The following is an 18,695-nucleotide window of genomic DNA, read 5'->3' as shown; positions in this document are numbered from 1 at the left end:
AATGAAAGAAAGTGCATAACTGTGACTGATGAACAATTCTTGCTCAAGGTCGCAAAACTGTAAGTCTCTAGCAAGATGTTTGTGACTGCCTTGAAGTCATATAAATTCTTCTGAAATAATGCCTAATTAGATCACTCACTCAGAGTGATCGGAAGAGCAAAATTTTCAACCATATTAAGATTCGTGATTGTTTGTTTTAAATTTTCAATCCCGTTCACCCATGTGTCTGAATGTTTCACTCTGAGCATACTTCTGTGGTTCTGCAGAAGATTCACGATTTGCGAACTGCAGAACTAGGGAAGAGTTTCAAGGCCAAGAGAGGTACCTATATGAAATGCCTTAGTACCAAAAGGGTCTAACCAAAAATATCAGCCCTCACTCTGGTGTAGTAGACTTGTTTTTCTGTGGTTCATGGACTGAAACTAAATATGTACTAGGAAATTATGGTGTGTTAATGACGTGGAACCCAAGGATTTCTGTGTTAGGAAGTTCCTGCAATGAAGGGCTTGATTTAGTCTGTAGGCTTCTCAAGAGGTTTCTATAAAGTCAAAAGCTCTTTAAAAAGAACTGAAGACATAAGTACAAGTGGCCAAAACCAGATCTGTATGCAATTCTTGGCAAGCTAAGAGACGCTTGATTCCTGACTCATGTAAAACGTCTTTGTTCCCTTGTTAAGGGCAAGTTGCTAGTCACCTTATTCAGATGGGACAGTTCCTTTGAACATTCTTTTACTATATAAATATAATTGTTGAGGTAAAAGAGAAAGATGTTCCTGTAATTGAGTCAGGGTATTAAAATCTGACTAAACTACTTACATTTATATTAACTGACGAGTGGGACATGCACATACTTTACAGAGCGGGAACTGCAAGAGGAAGAAAACAATGGAATACACGTGTTGTCCATAAATACACTGCTATAGCTGCACTGTAGGGAGTACTGCAGATTTGGGCCTTAACGATAGTCATCAGCAGACCAGGACAGATGCAGATTTATAAAGCTTTTATTTATTATTCATTCTTTCAAGGTAATAGAATTGAAAAGTTTCTGGAAAAGTATGTGGTTTGACAAAACACTGAAGACATATGAAATGGTCATTCAATACCAAGGAAAAAAGGTCATGGGCAGGAGAAGTTGCACAGAAACATTTTATCTTCCTATTCTCCCCACTGGCAACCTAGAAGGGAGAAATCAAAAGGATTATTTGTAAAACAGTAGCATACTACTAGAACTGCAACTTCCTGTATGTTATATCATTTTATATGCAGATGGTAAACCATACATGAGAAAAAGCAAACATTTAATGATTAAAGGGAAGCTAGATGATTATTTGCTCTGAAACAATTAAGTACATGGCAAGGTGAGCAGGGAAGGGTAGATAAATGTCCCAATATATACATATTATCGTTCTTACCTACCACGTATTAAACTCCAATTCCTAATGTGGTTCTGCTCTGGACTATTAGGTTGGCACCCTAGAAAAAGGAATTTAAGCAGTTGTGAGAGAGAGAATCAAAGAGAATCAATTATATAGTGCTTGAGCATACACCTTTCATAAACCTTAAATCTTGTGTCTGCGTTACAGGTCAAATGATAGTTGTAACAGTACTTTCAAAATTTAAAAACTGTGGACTCCTGTATGTTGGGTGTTCTTCAATCTGGCAAAGGTAGAAAATAAGTTTTATAGAGTGAGTTATAAGTAATCCGTGCCAAGGTCTTCCTAATGTACTTACCTATGTAATAGTTGGGTTATAAATGAAAAAGGAGTCAATGGATAAGCAGTTTAAGATATTGCTAACGTAGAATCTTCAGTATTTTGAATGATAACGATTGCTCTTTGGAACCTTACATGTACACTTCCTGTAAATGCTTTGAGCCTGCTCTGCAATATGGCTATATATATGAGCCATGTCTCTGATTATTTGAGGAAAGAGCAAATGTCAAATGAAAGAACACGTCCGTAGTTAACTGGTTTGGGAAAAATGGAATGACTGTTCATAGGCCATAATCAGCCAGACTCGCCCTGCTAATATATCTATGTTTGCTATAACTCTCTGATAATTCATCCAGATGCACTCTTTACTGGTAATCCTTAGTGCCCTAGAAGAATCTGTAGCACAAAAGGAAGTTTATGTAGGTTAGAGATTTAGTGTCAATTCTACATTTATGTGTCTTTCAGCTACAGTCTGTAGAATCTCCATCCTGAGAAATATTCAAAACTCTTCTGGACAAGGCCCTGAGCGACCTTCTCCAGTCTAGAACTTAGTCCTACTTTGAGCAGAGGGTGGGACTAGGAGACCTCCAGACATCACTTCCAAATGAAATTATTCTGACTACAATCTGTATGTAAATATGTATGTTATGTTCCATAGGCAAATTTATTGCAAGGGTACGTGGACAAGCAGCCATTGTGGTTTGCAGAACCACTTAGCGCATGGCTTCCTATTGATTGTCCTGAAACCTTTTTTTTTTTTTTTTTTTTTAATAAGGGAGATAGGAAATACCTCTTCCCCAAAGCATGTCTCAATGTCTGGTTGCTTGCAGCACTTTTCTACCATGGCAGTGAAACCATCAGCGATTGTCTTTATTTGTTCTTCTGTCATCTGGGGCTTGCGTTTAATGAGGTTGACAAGCAATCTGGAAAGAGAGCCACAATATGCAATTAAGGTTACCTGTTGTAGTTTGACTTCTCAATTTATAATATCCCATTCTATGTAGAAATGGATCATTTCTGAGGCTTCCTGTCATGTCTAGAGGAGCCTATGTTTGTCTGTGACTACAAACTCCCTGTACTGCAGAATCATCTTTTCCCTTTTTCTTTGCTGCAGTTACAGATGGGAAAGCCTTACTGAAATGATCTGTATGATGTCTCAATTAAGTTCACCCTAAGACTTACACTGGCAGTGGACCTACATAAGCCTCGTCAGCTAGGACGTGGGTTTCACTATAAGAAAATGCCTTATTTTGCCTCTCTTCAACTACGTGATGTCATGCACTGGCAAGCTCAGTACGAACGTTTAATTCCATCCAGTACTCTCTCTTCAGTGAAGTCCCTGTCAGATACCAAAATAGAGTTCTTGAAGTCCTGTTCCCTAAAAATGTGTTACACTGCAGGAATTTTTCTATACAAATTTTTTTAGCTTACTTCATCTGGCCATGTTCCCGTTCAGCAGGAGAAGCAGTGCACAGTTTTTCATCAAAGCTGAACATATCAGGGTTAAATGGTGGAGGCACGTATTTATCATCTGTTCCCAAGGCAGTGAAACATGGCCTCCTGTAAGCATAGGAGTCACTGCAGCAGTGTGAAACATTGTCGTTTATCGGTGTGGTCTCCTGTTTCCTGCACATATCCTGAATCACAATGCTCAGCTGCGAAAAGAAAGGAAGACAGACGAACACTAGTTACACCTGCTACAGTAACGGAAGGAATGTGTGATGCTTATGTCACAATAGAATAATTGGAAGCGGAAGCTCTCAGCTCTAAAGGTGGTCTGAAAGTAATTTGCATAACACTTAATATGCATTCCTGGAGGCAGGCATTTAATCTGCAAATAATTTGACCATCAAACAACATTTAGTAAATATAGTTTTCTTTTAAGAAACTGTTTAGCTTTCCCAAAAGCAAGTTGCCATTGACCTAATCAAACTGACTTTTGCTTTCTGGGAGAGAGTAAAGTTTAGCTAAAATTTTCACAAGCTACATTCAGAGAGAACTACTTGGGTTTTCATGCCCATTAAAAACGAACAGACTTCAAATTATATTATGCAGACACTTAGTTTGGAGCTCATAAAAGAAATTAGTGAATCTTTACCATTGTATCAGAATTCAACCTTTCTGAGAACGGAAGAAAGGTAAACGAGGAGTAGAAAGAACTAATGAATGCACTCACATATCCCTCAGAACAGGGTAGGCGTTTGTCTTCAGGAAGCTGGCAGCACTTAACACCAACAGCTAACATTTTCTTTCCAATTTCAAGCAAGGTATCAGTTGATACCTGAGGCATTTTCTTAGTGTAGCGGATCAGAACTCTGAAAAATCACATCAGAATGATTGTTGACGCTTGAACAATGTTTTTTGCACTGAATCACTGAGCTAGACGAGTGAGGTGAAAATAGAAGTGAAATCCAAATAGACTTGCCCAAAGCAGATCAGGATCATTGCTTACACTGGAGAATGCGTATTAGAAAGTACTTACGCTTTGAGGAAGTCTTGTTCACCATGGTCAGCAAGAAGATCACAGTTTATCTTTACAACATCCTGAGTTTCTTTAATGTGTTTTTTCAATTCCTCTTCCTGCAAATGAACGTCAAATTTATTACTGACATTACAGCAGGACATCCTGGTCACAATCACAGTCATATACCTTTTGGTCTCTTCTAAATCTCATTAGCTGTTAGGTAACCATTTTACGAGTGGAATCATTCTTCCAACTGAGAATCTTGAAATGCTTTGATATACAAATCTTCCCCACATCCCATAAATCAAGTAAGTCCTTCCAGTGTGCAGCTGAAAAGTAAGGGGTGAGGTTTGTGTGGCTAATATTTAGAGGGGTTAGGTGTGTAGTCCAGGACTGCTGTCTGGACTTTTCTCTGTGGCGAATAAAGAGATTCAGCAGCTCCATGAAGGCAATCCACTGACTCCTTAGACTGAGAGCTGAGATAGGGGAAATGCGTCACCTTCTTTGCATGCCACATCCACTGTCTCTCTGTCGGTCTTCGTGGACTGTTTGGGGAATATTGACAGTTAACTCAGGCTGCGAATCATGCTTTTAGATGACTCCAGGTTGGGAGCACTGGGGAGCCACAGCTGCACAAGAGTGAAGGTTAATGCCTGTTCTCTTGCTTTACAGCCCTAATGACTAAGCAATCCTTTGATCTGTTGAAAGTTGCTCACTATTCAAAATTGTTTCATGGGAGCAGTTTCCTCAAACTAAGATTGCTAAAGCTAGCACTCTGTTGAAGTCTGATCATGCCTTGCCTCCTCGGCAAATACCTCAAACTCAGACTCCTCTGGACTGCCTAAGCTCAGCAGCTGTGCTAGAGTGCATTCCAGATATGGAACAATCCCAGATATTTCATAACAATATGAGGAGCTGTCCCTCTCCCTCCACACACAAAGAAAAATGCATCCAGCCCTCCATGCATTAGGATAAAGAAATTCCCTCCTGAGCCAGAACAATTGCCTGCTATTCCATTCTTTTTCATGATCTGAGTGTGTTTTCAACATAACGTATCTTGGATTGATAGCTTCAGAGGCTAGCTAAAAGATGCATAAACTTTTACTCTTTCTAGCATCAGTGAACTTCTAATCAGTTGACATTTTCTTTATGTGCAACTTGTAAGTTTTTTTCTTTTTGTTTTATTTCACCTTTGATAGCGTTTGTTTGAATTCTCTCTATTTGGTTTGTGTTGTGCTCTGTTTAAATAACATGATCTCGGTGGCTGTCATAACAGACTGACTTTTTGTGTCTGGCCTGGCTGGAGTGGAGAGCACTTGATTCTCCCATGAGTTCTAACATAAATTCAGTAAAAAAAGGCAGCAAGATTTTGAAATGTAATTTAAATTAACTACCCATTGAACTTATTGCCTAGAGAATGTTTGTCTGATCCCTGCTCAGGATTTGTTTTCCCCTTTTTTAACTGGTTGAATATTTTTTAAATATAGGATTAATAACCATGAGGGGAGCATCCTCTTTCTATCTCTAGGCCAAAGCTGTCAGTAGACCAACTTCTGTTGTCATTTGCTGTGTGATTCAGTTCAAGGTAAGGACACCTAAATTTAGGAGTTTCCATGTGAGCTGGCCGCACAGGCTCCCATCATAATCAGTTAACAGCTACTCAGTGTATGCAGTGGAGCCCGTAGAATAATTCAGCTAACCAGCTATTAGTCATCCTGTCTAGAACGAGCTAAATCACTTTGGAGAGACAGATGCATCAGTCAGTTGAGTTGGACTAGTTTGAGATTTCGTAAGATGATCAGTGAAGTTAATCTCTGCTCTGAGAAGACTCTACATGTCTGTCATGGGCTCTGGATTGTTTAATCTCCCTTCAGAATCCCCATTTCCCCTGAGATTAGTCTCCTGAAATGCTTCCTGTCTGCTCTTCCATTGGAGGTCCTCAATCCAATTGTTTCTTGATAGCTACCAACCAAGCACTTTGGTTACGTGCAAACAAATCATTGCACTTACAGCATGTCCATAACATTCAGCAGGATCGGCAGTTTTGCAGCACTTCTCCAGGAGATCTTCATAGCCCTTAGCAACTCTCAGAAGCAGCTGACTGGAGAACTCGGGGTGTCTTCTCGAGTATTCATAAAGAAACCTGAAAGACATACAAGCTGACAGCATTAGAGCTCCTGAATAACATGCTACATTCCTCATGTGCAGCACAGTAACTGACAGTGACAGTTACTCAGAGGGAACTAAGTAAGGTGGACAATCAGTTTGTGGGTTGTGGGGGTTTGTTTTGTTTTTGTTTGTTTGGTTGTTTGGTTTTTTTTGGTAGTATGCTTTGGTCATTCTATTATCTGCCGTGGAGTGAAGTCAAGAGGAACAAAACACTTGCCAGAATAGAATACTACTTAAGGAGATGTTGCACATGGACATGTGCAAAGCCCCTGAATCAAAGAAAGGCACTGATAAACTCAGGTTCCATAAGTAGGACAGTGTTGAGCAGGAACAGTCACAAACCATGAATGAGAAACTAGAGCTGAATTTACATCAGTCACCTTGGACTTCTGTTTGGTCATCTCTTTTCTCCATATGCAGTCGAAACACCCAAGAGGCCCCTTAGGCCATAGTTCAGAAAAGAGAGTAGATAATTTAAAAGAGCAGAAGGTCTGGACCTTATATTTTAGTCATGGAAGATGAATTTATGCAGTGCTCATCACTTCTCTGTGTTTAAACCCAAGCACACGCATTGTTGGCATTACTTACTCTGCCATGAATAAGGAATGGTCAGCCTCAAAGTGTTTACACACTTCCTTGTCGTGTATGTATCTTTCAACTAGTGAAGGGAGACCTTCAGGTTTGTCATCAAAATCTGCTTCCATAATACACTCGCTTTGTTCCACAATTGGTTTCTCACAGCAGCCTTTGATTTTACTTGAGAAAACATCATGTTTAGAGCATATATAGCTCATAAGCTGAGCCTGTAAAATTAAAACATTATTAGACAAGTTATGAAATAAAAACTTAAAATTAGATCATTTCAACTCCCCTCTCTTTCTCAGACTCTTCGCTTTTTTGTTCAGGTTACCAATTCACTTATCTGTTTCCTAAAGACAGGATGTCTCCACAGAACTATTGGAGAGATTGACATTTCCTGTGCCTGTTGGAAATAATGTTTGCTGGTGGGAGTCTGGGGAGAAGGAGGCTCCCTCCCTGATCTTAGAAACACTGAGAAGAGGAGTACTCTGGAAAGGCAGTGAAAGTCACTGAGTGGTCTGTCATAAAGGACTCCTGATTCATCCTTATAGTCCCAGCACATGCCCACCTCTGACAGAGGATGCAATAGTGTCGTAAAGCCATCCCAGGACTCCAACTGTTTACAGGTTTGAGAACTATGTTTAGGTCCCGGGGCCAGACAATACTTAAATAAAGTTACTGTTGCAGTTTGCAAGTCTTCCTATGGGAGCTGCCCTCCAGGTTTCACTGGCACTACAGGAAAGCTGGAATAATAGTAGTACACCCAGCAGGACTGGAGAAAAATTCTGGCCTTTTTGCCTCTGCTTCCTTTTGCTTTGTTTACGTGCTTGTTGACTTGGAGTGAATAAATACCATCAAATAACCTCCCTAACGAATGTTTTAATTTCAAGCAAAGAAACAGACTACAGTGTAAGTAATAACTCATTTTCATCATTATTATAAGGGGCTCAACTCGGAACTGGTCGAAAACCAAATTCCAGTAGCAGTCAGTTAAGCTGACTGTGGGTTTTTTAGTGGCTGAGGAACTAGCCAGCAGTATTGAATACTGTGAAAGAACAGCTGTAGAAATTATTGTCTTCCTAACACTTTTCAAATATGTAAATATCTTTTAAAAATATTTAGCTTACCCTGTCATCCATGCACTCCAGCATGTCCCCCTCACAGCACTCTTTGTAGATACCCTTAATATCGCCTATAAGTTTATGAAGTTCTGAGAATGGAGCCCCGGGATATTTTTGGCTAAGAAAAGCAAGTTTACTAAAAAGAAAAGGAAAAGAAGAAAAATACAATTGCTTTAAACCTCAATGTTGAACAGAAAACTTGCAAGTCATTAACACTTACAATACTCTAAATTAGCAATGTTTGAAGGAAATAGTCTTCCATTCTTCTCAATTAACTTCAGCTGGCTAGAAAGCATATATCTACACCTTGCCCAGTCACCCAATCCTCCTTTACGGTAGACAGAAAGAGACAAGTTTGTGATTGTGTATCTGCGATAACTACTTTAGAATGAGATAAATCATGCTCTAGAATCCCCTATCTGGGAAGGATCTCTAGATTAGCTAGCACAGACACCCATAGTCCTAATTAAATCTTAAAGTCGAAGCTAACCGTATCTTACTTTGGCTGTTTACTAATATGCCTGTCACTAAAAGCTACAGGCACAGGATAGGGTGCGACTTTGGCCAAAATGTAGATCAAACTGACTGGAATGTCTTGTTCTGAGCGACACACCCTTTCAAACACCCCATACCTTCTAAAACTATCTACATATAGCCATGCAAGTTAAAAGAAATGAAACTTTTTTTTTTTTTTTTACTAGTATTCACTATCAACCTGAAATAGACATGTTTCCCTTTGCCTACTGTCTTTACACAGAAACCTCGTCAGGATTAAATTCCATGTTTAAATAAAAATAGCTAAGCTGAGAAATTACTGCAGGCACACCCTAGGTTGGCAAGGTTTACCCACTAATTTCTATATTTTTGGAAAATGGCTCTCAGGCAAAAGCACGCTAGGAAGTATCGTGAGTACAGTGTTCAAGCTCTGCAAATAGAATTCAATTATATATATGCTGCTATTTTTCTCTTGAGTAGTTTCAAGTTTAATATAATCAGCTTGCTTTTTATAAAACAGTGAGATGAACTTACTCTGCTTGGAAAATTCTCTCTCCAAACTTATGGAGGATTCCACAAGAATATTGCTGCTTCACGCTTATTTTCTTGGCTTTTTCTTTTATGGCAGCTGCCTATGGTAATAGGATGCACATTGTCACATTAAATCGATTACATTTAATGAACCAAGAGAAAAAGAAATCTGAAAATTCTACTTCAGAAACGCAACAGATTATTGTTCAGTTAACTGTGAAAAGGTAAGCAGAGAATTTCTGAGGCAGCCCTGACCAGTTCACTGTTCAACATCTAGCTTCTAGTCTACACACCTTATGGCATGGTACAATTCATCTACCCGTCCTCCACTGCTCACTGAACATTAATTTCATTGAAACTCTATGGCCTCAAAGGAGCATAAGCTGTCTTTCAGAGCATCACAGTGACTGCGTGGAAGTCACTGGGACTGAGTATGAGACAAAGGAAGAATTTGGCTCTTGCCATCCGGAAGGTTAATAAGAAATCTTGGCTACAGTTCCCTAAAAAGCAAAGGTGTGTGGAAGTTATTTGACATTGAGCCATGTGGCTAACACATGATTAATCCTGACTCTTCTATGCAAGTTCTTAACGCAAAGATTTGCATGAAGAGACAGGTTCTACCCATTTGTTGCTTTTTCTCTTCCATTCGCTTGGGCAAGGAATAGGAGAAGAATAGGAGAGACCTCTGGAGAAAGCATGGCAGGCTGCAAAGTGAGATCTCACTACAGTCTAGGCCAACATGTACAATCCCAAGTGCTACATGTCATGTGCATTCAGCACACGCACGCAGTACTCGCAACTGCCTGATACTATATTAGCAAAAAGACAAGCTTTCTAATAACACGTTGGCTTTGGTACTTTCCTTTTTCACTTAAAAAAATTAAAGTGTGAATTTTTTGACCATCTTAGTTTCTGCAAATTGTTCCTGAAAACCACCATGGGAAACCACAATTTGTTTTGGAATTATAAGCTGTGATTTGACACTGGCCTTTCAAAATTGCTTTTAAACTGAAAGAGAATTGCTGCTAAGATTAGAAGAAACCTTTACGTAGCAGACCAGAATGCTTTGTTTTTACCTAGCATGAAAAATCTGATCTACCTTTTCATCCAAGCAAGGACCAGTATCACCCTCTTTGCAACAGTCTTGAAGTGCATGTTCATAATCAGCAGCCAGACCAAGGATAGTAGGGGCATACAGGAAAGGGTTTCTTCTTGCAACAGAATAGATGAAACTATAAGAGAAAGGAAAACGTAAGTAGTATACTCCAACAACAACAAATGGCATCAAATCTCTATATGGTTTCAATAAATTTTATTCCTAATTTAGAAATTTAACCTAGTTTACCAACATACTGCCTACTAATGGTAAATGCTGAGCTATATCTTAGTGTTTCCAAAGCAGAACTTAGTAAGTGACAGAACTCCCTATATCTTCAGCTACTTAGTTTGATTTATATGTTTTTTTAAATGCATTGTCAAATATTTGAAAACTTTGATTTTGAGTGTGAAAAATTAATCAAAGTCCATTTTCTCAATATTTTATTGCCAAATTACCTTCTCTTTGCTGTTATCTTTTTTTTGCATCCTTTCCAATGACAATGGGGAAGGCGGGGCAGAAGCTGGAGCAAGTAAATTATTAAACCAATCATGGAAACACTGTGGTTTTCTAGTTTTTGTTTTTTTTTTTTTAAATCCCACAGTTCTAGAGTGTTTTTAGGGAAAAAAAAATTCCTAAGCTTTACCTATAAAAATGTGTTGTTTTTTTTTTTTAACTGAGTTTTGAGTGGAAAAAAACTACTGTAGCATGAAATGAAAAAATATGATCACAGTTCTGGATATTTAATGATTGACTAGCTGTTTTATCCATGCAGATAGGAGATTGCATGCTTTTGCAAAGCATGCAGTGTATGCATGTTCTGTATGTCTGCATACTCTGTACACCTTGGGGAATATTGCTATGTTTAATAACTAAATATTTAACAAGTACAAAATGAATGGCTTTCTTACTGTCCCAGAAATGACACTCTGTTGTCCTGGTATTCCTTGCATATCACATCAGCAGCTGGTCTTTGGTATGGCTGAACAAAATCTGGCTGGTGAACTTTAAATGACAAGAAACACTCGTTTCTTTCAGGATCAGCTTTGCCACAGCAGTCAGCCATTGCACCATATGAGTCACGGAGTTTTTCTACCTTGCAGATTTCATCTAGGAAAATGGTGGGCTAGAAGGGAAAAATGGATGAGAGTCAGAACTATGACTGTTTATGGAAAGTGTAATGTACGTTCTATTTATCTGTGAAAGAAAATGCAAATTAAAAAAGTGAATTTTTATCAGATAGGATTTAGACCATGAATCAGAATAATCCATTTCTTTCAAAACAATTTCATAAAGTTCTACTTTGTGGTCCAGTTATCAACAGTGTTAAAATGCTTTATCAAGAAAAAAAGTTCTAATTTTTAATTATAATTCTAAAATACTTTGTACCATACAGTGGTCTCCTTTCACTTGTATTTTGACTAAAGTGAATTTTCAGATGAGTTATGGAAGCAGGATTTGATATGCTAGTTGACAAACAGCTTGGGAAACCTTTAGGGAGAATGATTGTAATCATGTCATTTGGCAAGAACACAATCACCTAATTTTCTTAGAGGCCTGGCTGAACATGCTAGACATCCAGGCATTTGGAGTACCTGTAGACATTTTTTGATACCTGATTTTCAGAGTTAACATCTAGAATTAGACCTGTATTTTGCATCTGGGGTATTTCTACTAAAAGGTAACGTTTACTTTTAGGCAACGCTAAACTTAACATGCCGAAGTGTGGTTTCTAGGCTCCAGTGTATGGCTCCACAGATGATTTAGGTGCTTTTGGGAGGCACAATTTCAGAACCTGACAGAAACAAGTTCTTTGTTTCAGCACTAAAATCTGGCCATTGACAGTTGACAATATCAAAAGCTGAGAGTCTGAAAGGATCAGATATAAATCCTCAATACCATGATTTTGGTAGCTGCCTAAAAAAAGGAGAAACACGATACCAAAGGATTCACTGCATACCAGTGACTTTGTGCACTCAGGATCATCCTCATGGCCCACACACTTCTGTGCCAGATCAGTAACATCCTTCACCATCTTAGACAGCCCCTCGTAAGAGCATCTCTGGAGATACTGGGCAAATGTGATCATGGCGCTGAAACACAAAGAACGTTTTGGAATGTGCAGGTAAGCAAAACAACTGTTATCATTTCCAAAGATGCGTCTGAATTCAGAACTGTTTGTTCAAACAATATGCACAAAAGCTTTAAACAGAGTAGCATGAAGATCATAGTACTGGGTTCCGTTTCCTTCATGTTCTCAACTCTTTTCTGAAGAATGTTTTTAACCTTTACTTCCCAAGAACAAAAGTCATAACACACTAGAAGCAACACAGGAAAGACCGTGATTTGAGTTTTCTACGCCTTCTACCTAGTTCATTCAAAAGTGCCACAAACTCAAGCTGTATTAGCCATTGCTACATAAAAACATCAGGCCGCCTTCTTTCAGAAGTAGTTATGTTCCTGTCAGGGCCCTCTGCCATTCCCCAAACCGTTTTCAAAAGCAAATAATTGAATTCTCTCAGGCAGCCTATCATAGGTTTTGTTTGGAATTTGTTCAGTTTTTTTGGTAATGTCTCAACCCTGAATGACTTCTTTTCATCCAGAGGTTATCAAAACTGCATTACTCACGCCTATTTTATTTTCGCATAAGGAACACAGGTTTTCGCATCAACTTTGCAGAGGGTTGCGTTCCCAGGGACCAAGAAGGTCATCATGACTTTTGCAGGTCTTAAAGTATCTCTAGGCTTACAAAATGTATTCTAATAGTAAGAAGGCTAACTTTATGCTATGGTTCAGTGAGGCACATATTTTCCTTGCTAGCTCATACAGTGTTTTTTAATTTTCCTTTTTTGTCCAATATCAGAAAGATGAAACAAGCAGAAAATTTAAGTTGAGCGTTCACTTACACTGCTTTAAATGTCTCTTCTTTCAAATCATTGTACCGATGGGCAATCTCACTCTTGTGCTCTAGGAAAAAAGGAAAGAACAATGATGCTTATTGTCACATTTGCTTGCTAGACCCCTTAAGGAATACGTTCTGGGCAGCTTGGGCCAAATTTTTCAGAGGTGTTCAGCATTTACCCAGATCTTGCGCTTAAGGGAGTAATACTATTTTGGAACAGACCGAGCTAATGCTCAGCACTTGTAAAATTCCCACCTTTGTATGATATATCATCTTGGAAACTCTTTACTGCTTTTCAGGGGACTTTAATCTAAAGCTTTCCTCAGGCCACCCTGAACTCTCTGCTGACTCAGATTTTCCATTCGTCTGCAGATACTTAACTCCTGCACATGCTCCTCTTTTTGAGGGAACCCAAGCATGTGATTGGTATGATTCTAATATAATATTTACCTCTGTAAGCATATTCGTAATTCAAATATTCAAAATGACCGCTGCAGCTGATTGTTAAGAGTTAGCAAACATGTATTTTGCATAACCAACAGTATGATGTCTACATTATAACTACAGCAATGCAGCTGCAGTTAGACGGCATATGTATTAGTAGAGTCATTTTTCAAACACGGAATTATTAACTTGGCAAATTCACGTTATTTTTTCACTGAATGCATATCATGCGTGTTCTTCACGAGCAGGAAAGCAGAAAAAAAAACCCTTCACTTGGTTCTGATGATAATAAAACAGGTGGTAGTTATACCACATGCTTGGTCAGAAGACTCCCCCAAAGCTTTCCAAGCAGAAACTGAGGCAGGTGGCCACATTCCCAATTGAACTAGATGGGGGTCACTTTGTTGCAGAAGTATCATTCAACGGCTTTTAGAAAACGTGAAGAATAACTCCTCTGCCTGAACTGAGGTCAGTAGACCTCCTTTGACAATAACAGATACAGTGCTGAAAATTGCAATTCACATTTTTATTGCTCTTGTTCACTGATATTTCCAGACCAGCTCCTGAAAATTCAGTTTTGTTAAATTTGGGGCGTTTTCATATTTAAACAAAAATCAAAAATTTCCATGAGAAAAATTCTAGGACATCCTGCAGAAATATTTGTTTGAGTAAGAGCTCAAGTTTCACAACGCACGGAAAAATGACCCAATGGGAAGTTTTTGGCTAGCCATTGTTACAGCCCAGACTGATATTTAGATTTTTGGATTTCTGACCTACTGATGCCTTTAATGGGCAAGGAACTCACTTCTGAAGTATCGTTCAAAAGAGAGCACTTCCAGAAGCACAGTGCATCTGCTGGCTCCATGCTCAAAGTAACAGATTCTGAATGATCAGCACCTCTTCATGCAATATTTCGATGCTGCAAAAGCACATGTCACCAAACTTACTTGCCTAGTTAAGTAATTGCCTGGAGCGATCTACTTTTCCCTTCCAGATTTTTTTGTTCAGTTTTTTTTCAAGTGAATCAAATTTTTCTGCTCTCTTTAGCTGACTTTGGATCAAGCTCTCAAAAAATGTTTATGAAATTGCATTGAAGTCATCAAATTAATATAACAAAGATTGCACACACAATTAATTAGTCCTTTCTTACCTGACTCTCGAGCAACTCTTTTCAGATTCCTGGATGTAGCAAAACTAAAGAGGAAAATAAATGAAATTAATGTTACCCACTTCATGGCTGCAGATTATTATGTGGGCTGAATTACTCAGAAAATGCTAGGAAGAGTGAAAGGAAAGCATTTGTTTATATACTCTTTACAGACACTGTCTGTAAATTATTAACCTTACAGTTGGCATGTGCAGATTTCTGTTTGGTCTGAAGAAGATTACAAAACTTGGAATGTCCTTGCCAAAAATGAATTTGATATTATTTGTTTATTATGTTTTACTCTGGACCTTTTTGTCCTGAAGAGGTTGAACCTTCCAGCACCCAAATAGATAAAGTTTTGCGTAAATTTTGTTATCAAATTACAAACAAGGAGTTCAAGGCATCAGACAAAGATGTCATCAAGTCTAATCCTATAGCTGTGCTTCTTTTTTGCTAGTATTTGTTCAAAAGTACAGTGGGTTAGGGTTGTACAGTAACAGTGCACCCAGGTAGGATTCAGTTCACATATTCACTCCTTATTAGCGATTTTCAATTTTAAACCACTTTACAAAAGATGAGATTGCAAATTTCTTAGGATATTCTAGATGCTTTGAAGTCCTCCAATGACAGAAATAAAATGAATATTTAAGAAGCTGCTTTTCATTTTGGAATAGCACAAGGCACACAATTGAACCTAGTCCTTCATTTAGTATAAAAATAAGTACATATTGGTGAAATACAGGGATGAGCACAAAGATATAGGTAAATGGCTTCTAAAATTCCAATTAGCTTCTGAATTCTTAAAGGAACAGAAGTTTCAAGTGTGGAACAGGTACCAAAGAATCTGAATCTCACAATATATGTAGCTCCAGAGTGGAATAATTGAATTCAGACACTGAATCTGTGTCAGTAATTTGGAACTGACACTCTTACACTGCCTAAGACTGCACCTCACCCCAAATTTCCAGCCATACACTTTTGGTAATATCCAAGAAGAAGGCTGTCCAGACAGCAGAAGGGCTGATTTGAGCACCTGATTTGCAAGGCCAGGTTCTATTTTTCTGTGGGTACTGCTATTCATTATGGCCCAGCTAACTGCCACATTTATATGTGTAAACATTTGCAAGGCCTGTCATTTCACAATTTTTGCAATGAATTCTCATTTGTATTAACATCCTTCTAAGAGTAATCCATTATGCACTGCTCTCCTCTTTGAAAGGTTTCTATTGATTAATCCGTAATTTAGGAGATCATAGGTAGGAAAAATTGTGAAAACTTTACACATAGTCCTGGAACATGGAATAAAAATGAAATTATTTTTCCAGACTATTTAGAGTTTTCAAAAAATGAGTAGTACTTGGTATAAAAGAAACTGCATATCGGTAAAATACCGTGATGAGCACAAAGATATAGGTAAATGGCTTCTCAAATGTCAGTTGGCTTCTGAATTCTTGGACCCTTACTGAGCGTGAAGTGATGTAGTTCCACAATGGGAAATACTAGGATTTACACCAGCTGATTTCACCTTTTATTAACAGTAAGATGATGGAGAACATACAAGAGAGCTGAACTCTTATGCATTGTTCACACTGTTGTTCGAGTGGCAACAAACACGTTTACATAGCTGATGTCAGTCAGTCCCTTCAGCCTTTTTGATAGAGAATGTAGAGAAGTACTCTTACCTATTGCAGTCAATTATGTAAGTTTTAGTTTGCAAGAACTGTACAAATCTCTGGAGGAAATAGTCACCAGTCTGATAGAGGCTGTTAAAGCCATTGTGATGGCATCGCCAGCTTGAAAGCTCTCTACCACTCCATTGGTGTATGATGAGCTGATGAGGGTATCTCGAGGGAGCACAATGGACTGAATAACATCTTGAACTCCCCTTCAAGTCCTTTTCCATAATTTTCCATCCTGCTTTCACCTACCTGGGATGCTTTCCTCATCCCTCCTGATCTCAAGTTCTCACTACGTGAGGCCCATTAACATAAGACAACATTTTCATCTCCAGCTGATTCACTATCTCCTCCTCGAAATGAGGTATCCTCATTGTGATGTGACCTGTGTTTTTCTAATTCTCTCCTGGATTCAAAGCCCCATCCCTGTCTCCACTGTATTTTATTCAATTTAGTCATATTTAGATAGAAATTTCACTGAACCCAGATGATTTCTCACTATTCCAGATATCTTGAAGCACCTGATCTTTGTCATTATCAGATGCAGCATGGATATGATCCAATATAGTAATTACCCCATTTATATATTTCCTTGAAATGCTCTGATTGGGTACTATTACTTTCTGTGAAGTTAAAATAGTTAGCATTTGCAACTGAAGCACAGGGCTGAAATGAAAGTTTCTGGTAACCATTACCTATTGACCTCCCTCCTCTACAGATTTTCTTCCAGTCCCTCCATCATCTCCTCTCATTTCTCACTCCTGTTCTGTCAACAGGCACCATCTACAAGTTCTCCTGTTTTCCTAAGTGTCCTTTCAAAACACTTTTTATCAAAGTTCCTTCCCCCCTTCCAGTTTGCACCAGCAAAAGATCTATTTGCCTGAATATATCAGAGCACCTAGCGTGCCCATGTATCTTACAGCCCCCAGCCTCTTATTCACTGTCTGATATATAGAAAATAAGAGATTAGCCTCAAAGGCCACTCTTTCAATTCCAGCCAGACAAGACTGCAGCATTCTGCAAAGAATTTGGAGGTGAGAGCTTGGAAGAGACCCTGGGTGAGCTAAACTGAGGGTAAATCAGAATGATAGTTGAAATAGTAGCTCCTTCGCAAATCCCGTTGTTAATAAGTTAAGCTTTAGGCATATGGGAGACTTCCAAAAGCAATCCTTTTCTTTCCTCCCATTCCTAGGAAAGGGCTCAAGAATCGGGTGAATGACAACAGCTAATGACAGAGAGAGACCATTCAGACAGACCACATAGACAAATGTATACATCTAATGCAGATAACACTTGGTTAGGTGGAGTTAAGATGGAGAATAGTCAATGAAGCCTAAAATCTTACTACTGCAAGAGTAACACAAAAGGAGTAAGGATGTGTTCTGGTAATTCCAAAGTTTAATCTTTAAGGTTCTCTAAAAAGGAAGGATTACAGGGAGAAAAGAAAAGGAAACAAAATTACAAAACTGGACTGGCTAACGTTTCCTCTCCAAGAAACTGCAAAGCAGATGGATTTCCACATTGCTTGTAATGGACAATTCTCCTGCTGCTGCCCTCTGCTCTAGCTGAAAACCTACAGCAAAAGCTCTTTCTGACAGGGCGTTGCTACTTTTGCTGACTTCGTCCCTCTGCTGGTTGGATTTCAATCCACACACCTATTCTCATTGTGTTCCTAGATGTGCTCTTCCCCTGGCACCTCATTGCCGGTGGTAGCAACTGTCTCAGTACAATTAGAAGACAGATTGTCCAGTACTTCCTTAGTCTTAGTGTAGCCTATTAAGTTCACCCTTCTGTTCCTCTAATTTTTATGAAGGGAGCAGTTTTACCACTATTTTAAATTATTCTTACTGGGAACTGTGTGACTAATTCAATTTTCAGTTTGCTGGGAGTTTGACAAAATCAAAAAAAACCTATTTCACGTGAGTTTTAAAAAAAAGTCTTAAATCAAATGAAATGTCTAAGCCTAAAATATTTTCAAAAAAACTTCATTTAGAAAAATGTCAAAACTATGCATCTTGTCTTTCCGAAATACCAATCTGTTCTTTATGAGTAGTTGTGTAAAACTAAAATGAATTTACAGAACATGCTGATACAATGAAATCTGTACTAACTGTTGCTTTTGCAAAGTTTTGCATTTTGCCAAGATTACTCCTGATATCTTGGTAGGTAAAAAATAGTTTTCATGTTAGCAATTTAGACGAACAAGGCTCTATTTTAGGAATTAAAGGTGGTTTGGATAACTCTTATATAAAGAATAATGGGGGAAAAGCAAATTTCCAGAAGAGCCTCCTGCTTTTTTCATGATAGAAAGAGGGATTATTTTCAGGTAGCTGTAGCAAAATTTCAGCCATCTGGGG

The 18,695-nt window shown here is 38.5% G+C and overlaps 2 protein-coding genes across 6 annotated transcripts in view; both read right to left on the bottom strand.

The window, feature by feature from the left end:
• The window catches only part of LOC104149936 (alpha-fetoprotein-like), a 36,233-nt gene extending 35,288 nt beyond the window's left edge, over positions 1-945 (bottom strand). For all 4 annotated transcript variants that reach the window (XR_011140685.1, XM_068940926.1, XM_068940923.1 and 1 more), the window contains exon 1: positions 816-945. The gene's annotated coding sequence lies outside the window, so the exon portion shown is untranslated. The remainder of the gene's footprint in view (positions 1-815) is intronic.
• Positions 946-987: 42 nt separating this feature from the next.
• ALB (albumin) lies at positions 988-14,841 on the bottom strand. 2 transcript variants are annotated; one of them, XM_068940922.1, is made up of 15 exons: positions 14,666-14,841; positions 13,076-13,136; positions 12,130-12,262; positions 11,081-11,295; positions 10,173-10,305; positions 9,077-9,174; positions 8,054-8,183; positions 6,936-7,150; positions 6,189-6,321; positions 4,197-4,294; positions 3,891-4,029; positions 3,146-3,369; positions 2,505-2,637; positions 1,415-1,475; positions 988-1,177 (listed from the first exon to the last, which is right to left on the bottom strand). In XM_068940922.1, the coding sequence occupies exons 1-14, from the start codon at positions 14,748-14,750 to the stop codon at positions 1,425-1,427; spliced, it is 1,848 nt and encodes a 615-aa protein (XP_068797023.1). In that variant the 5' UTR covers positions 14,751-14,841; the 3' UTR covers positions 988-1,177; positions 1,415-1,424. The 2 variants fall into 2 exon arrangements, with proteins under 2 accessions (XP_068797023.1, XP_068797022.1); XM_068940921.1 differs by having other exon boundaries at positions 1,419-1,475.
• Positions 14,842-18,695: the final 3,854 nt, after the last annotated feature.

The sequence above is a fragment of the Struthio camelus genome, chromosome 4 (assembly GCF_040807025.1).
Source record: "Struthio camelus isolate bStrCam1 chromosome 4, bStrCam1.hap1, whole genome shotgun sequence".
Taxonomy (NCBI): Eukaryota; Metazoa; Chordata; class Aves; order Struthioniformes; family Struthionidae; genus Struthio; species Struthio camelus.
The sequence above is the reverse complement of the archived record's forward strand: the minus strand, read 5'-3'. Positions and strand labels throughout refer to the sequence as shown.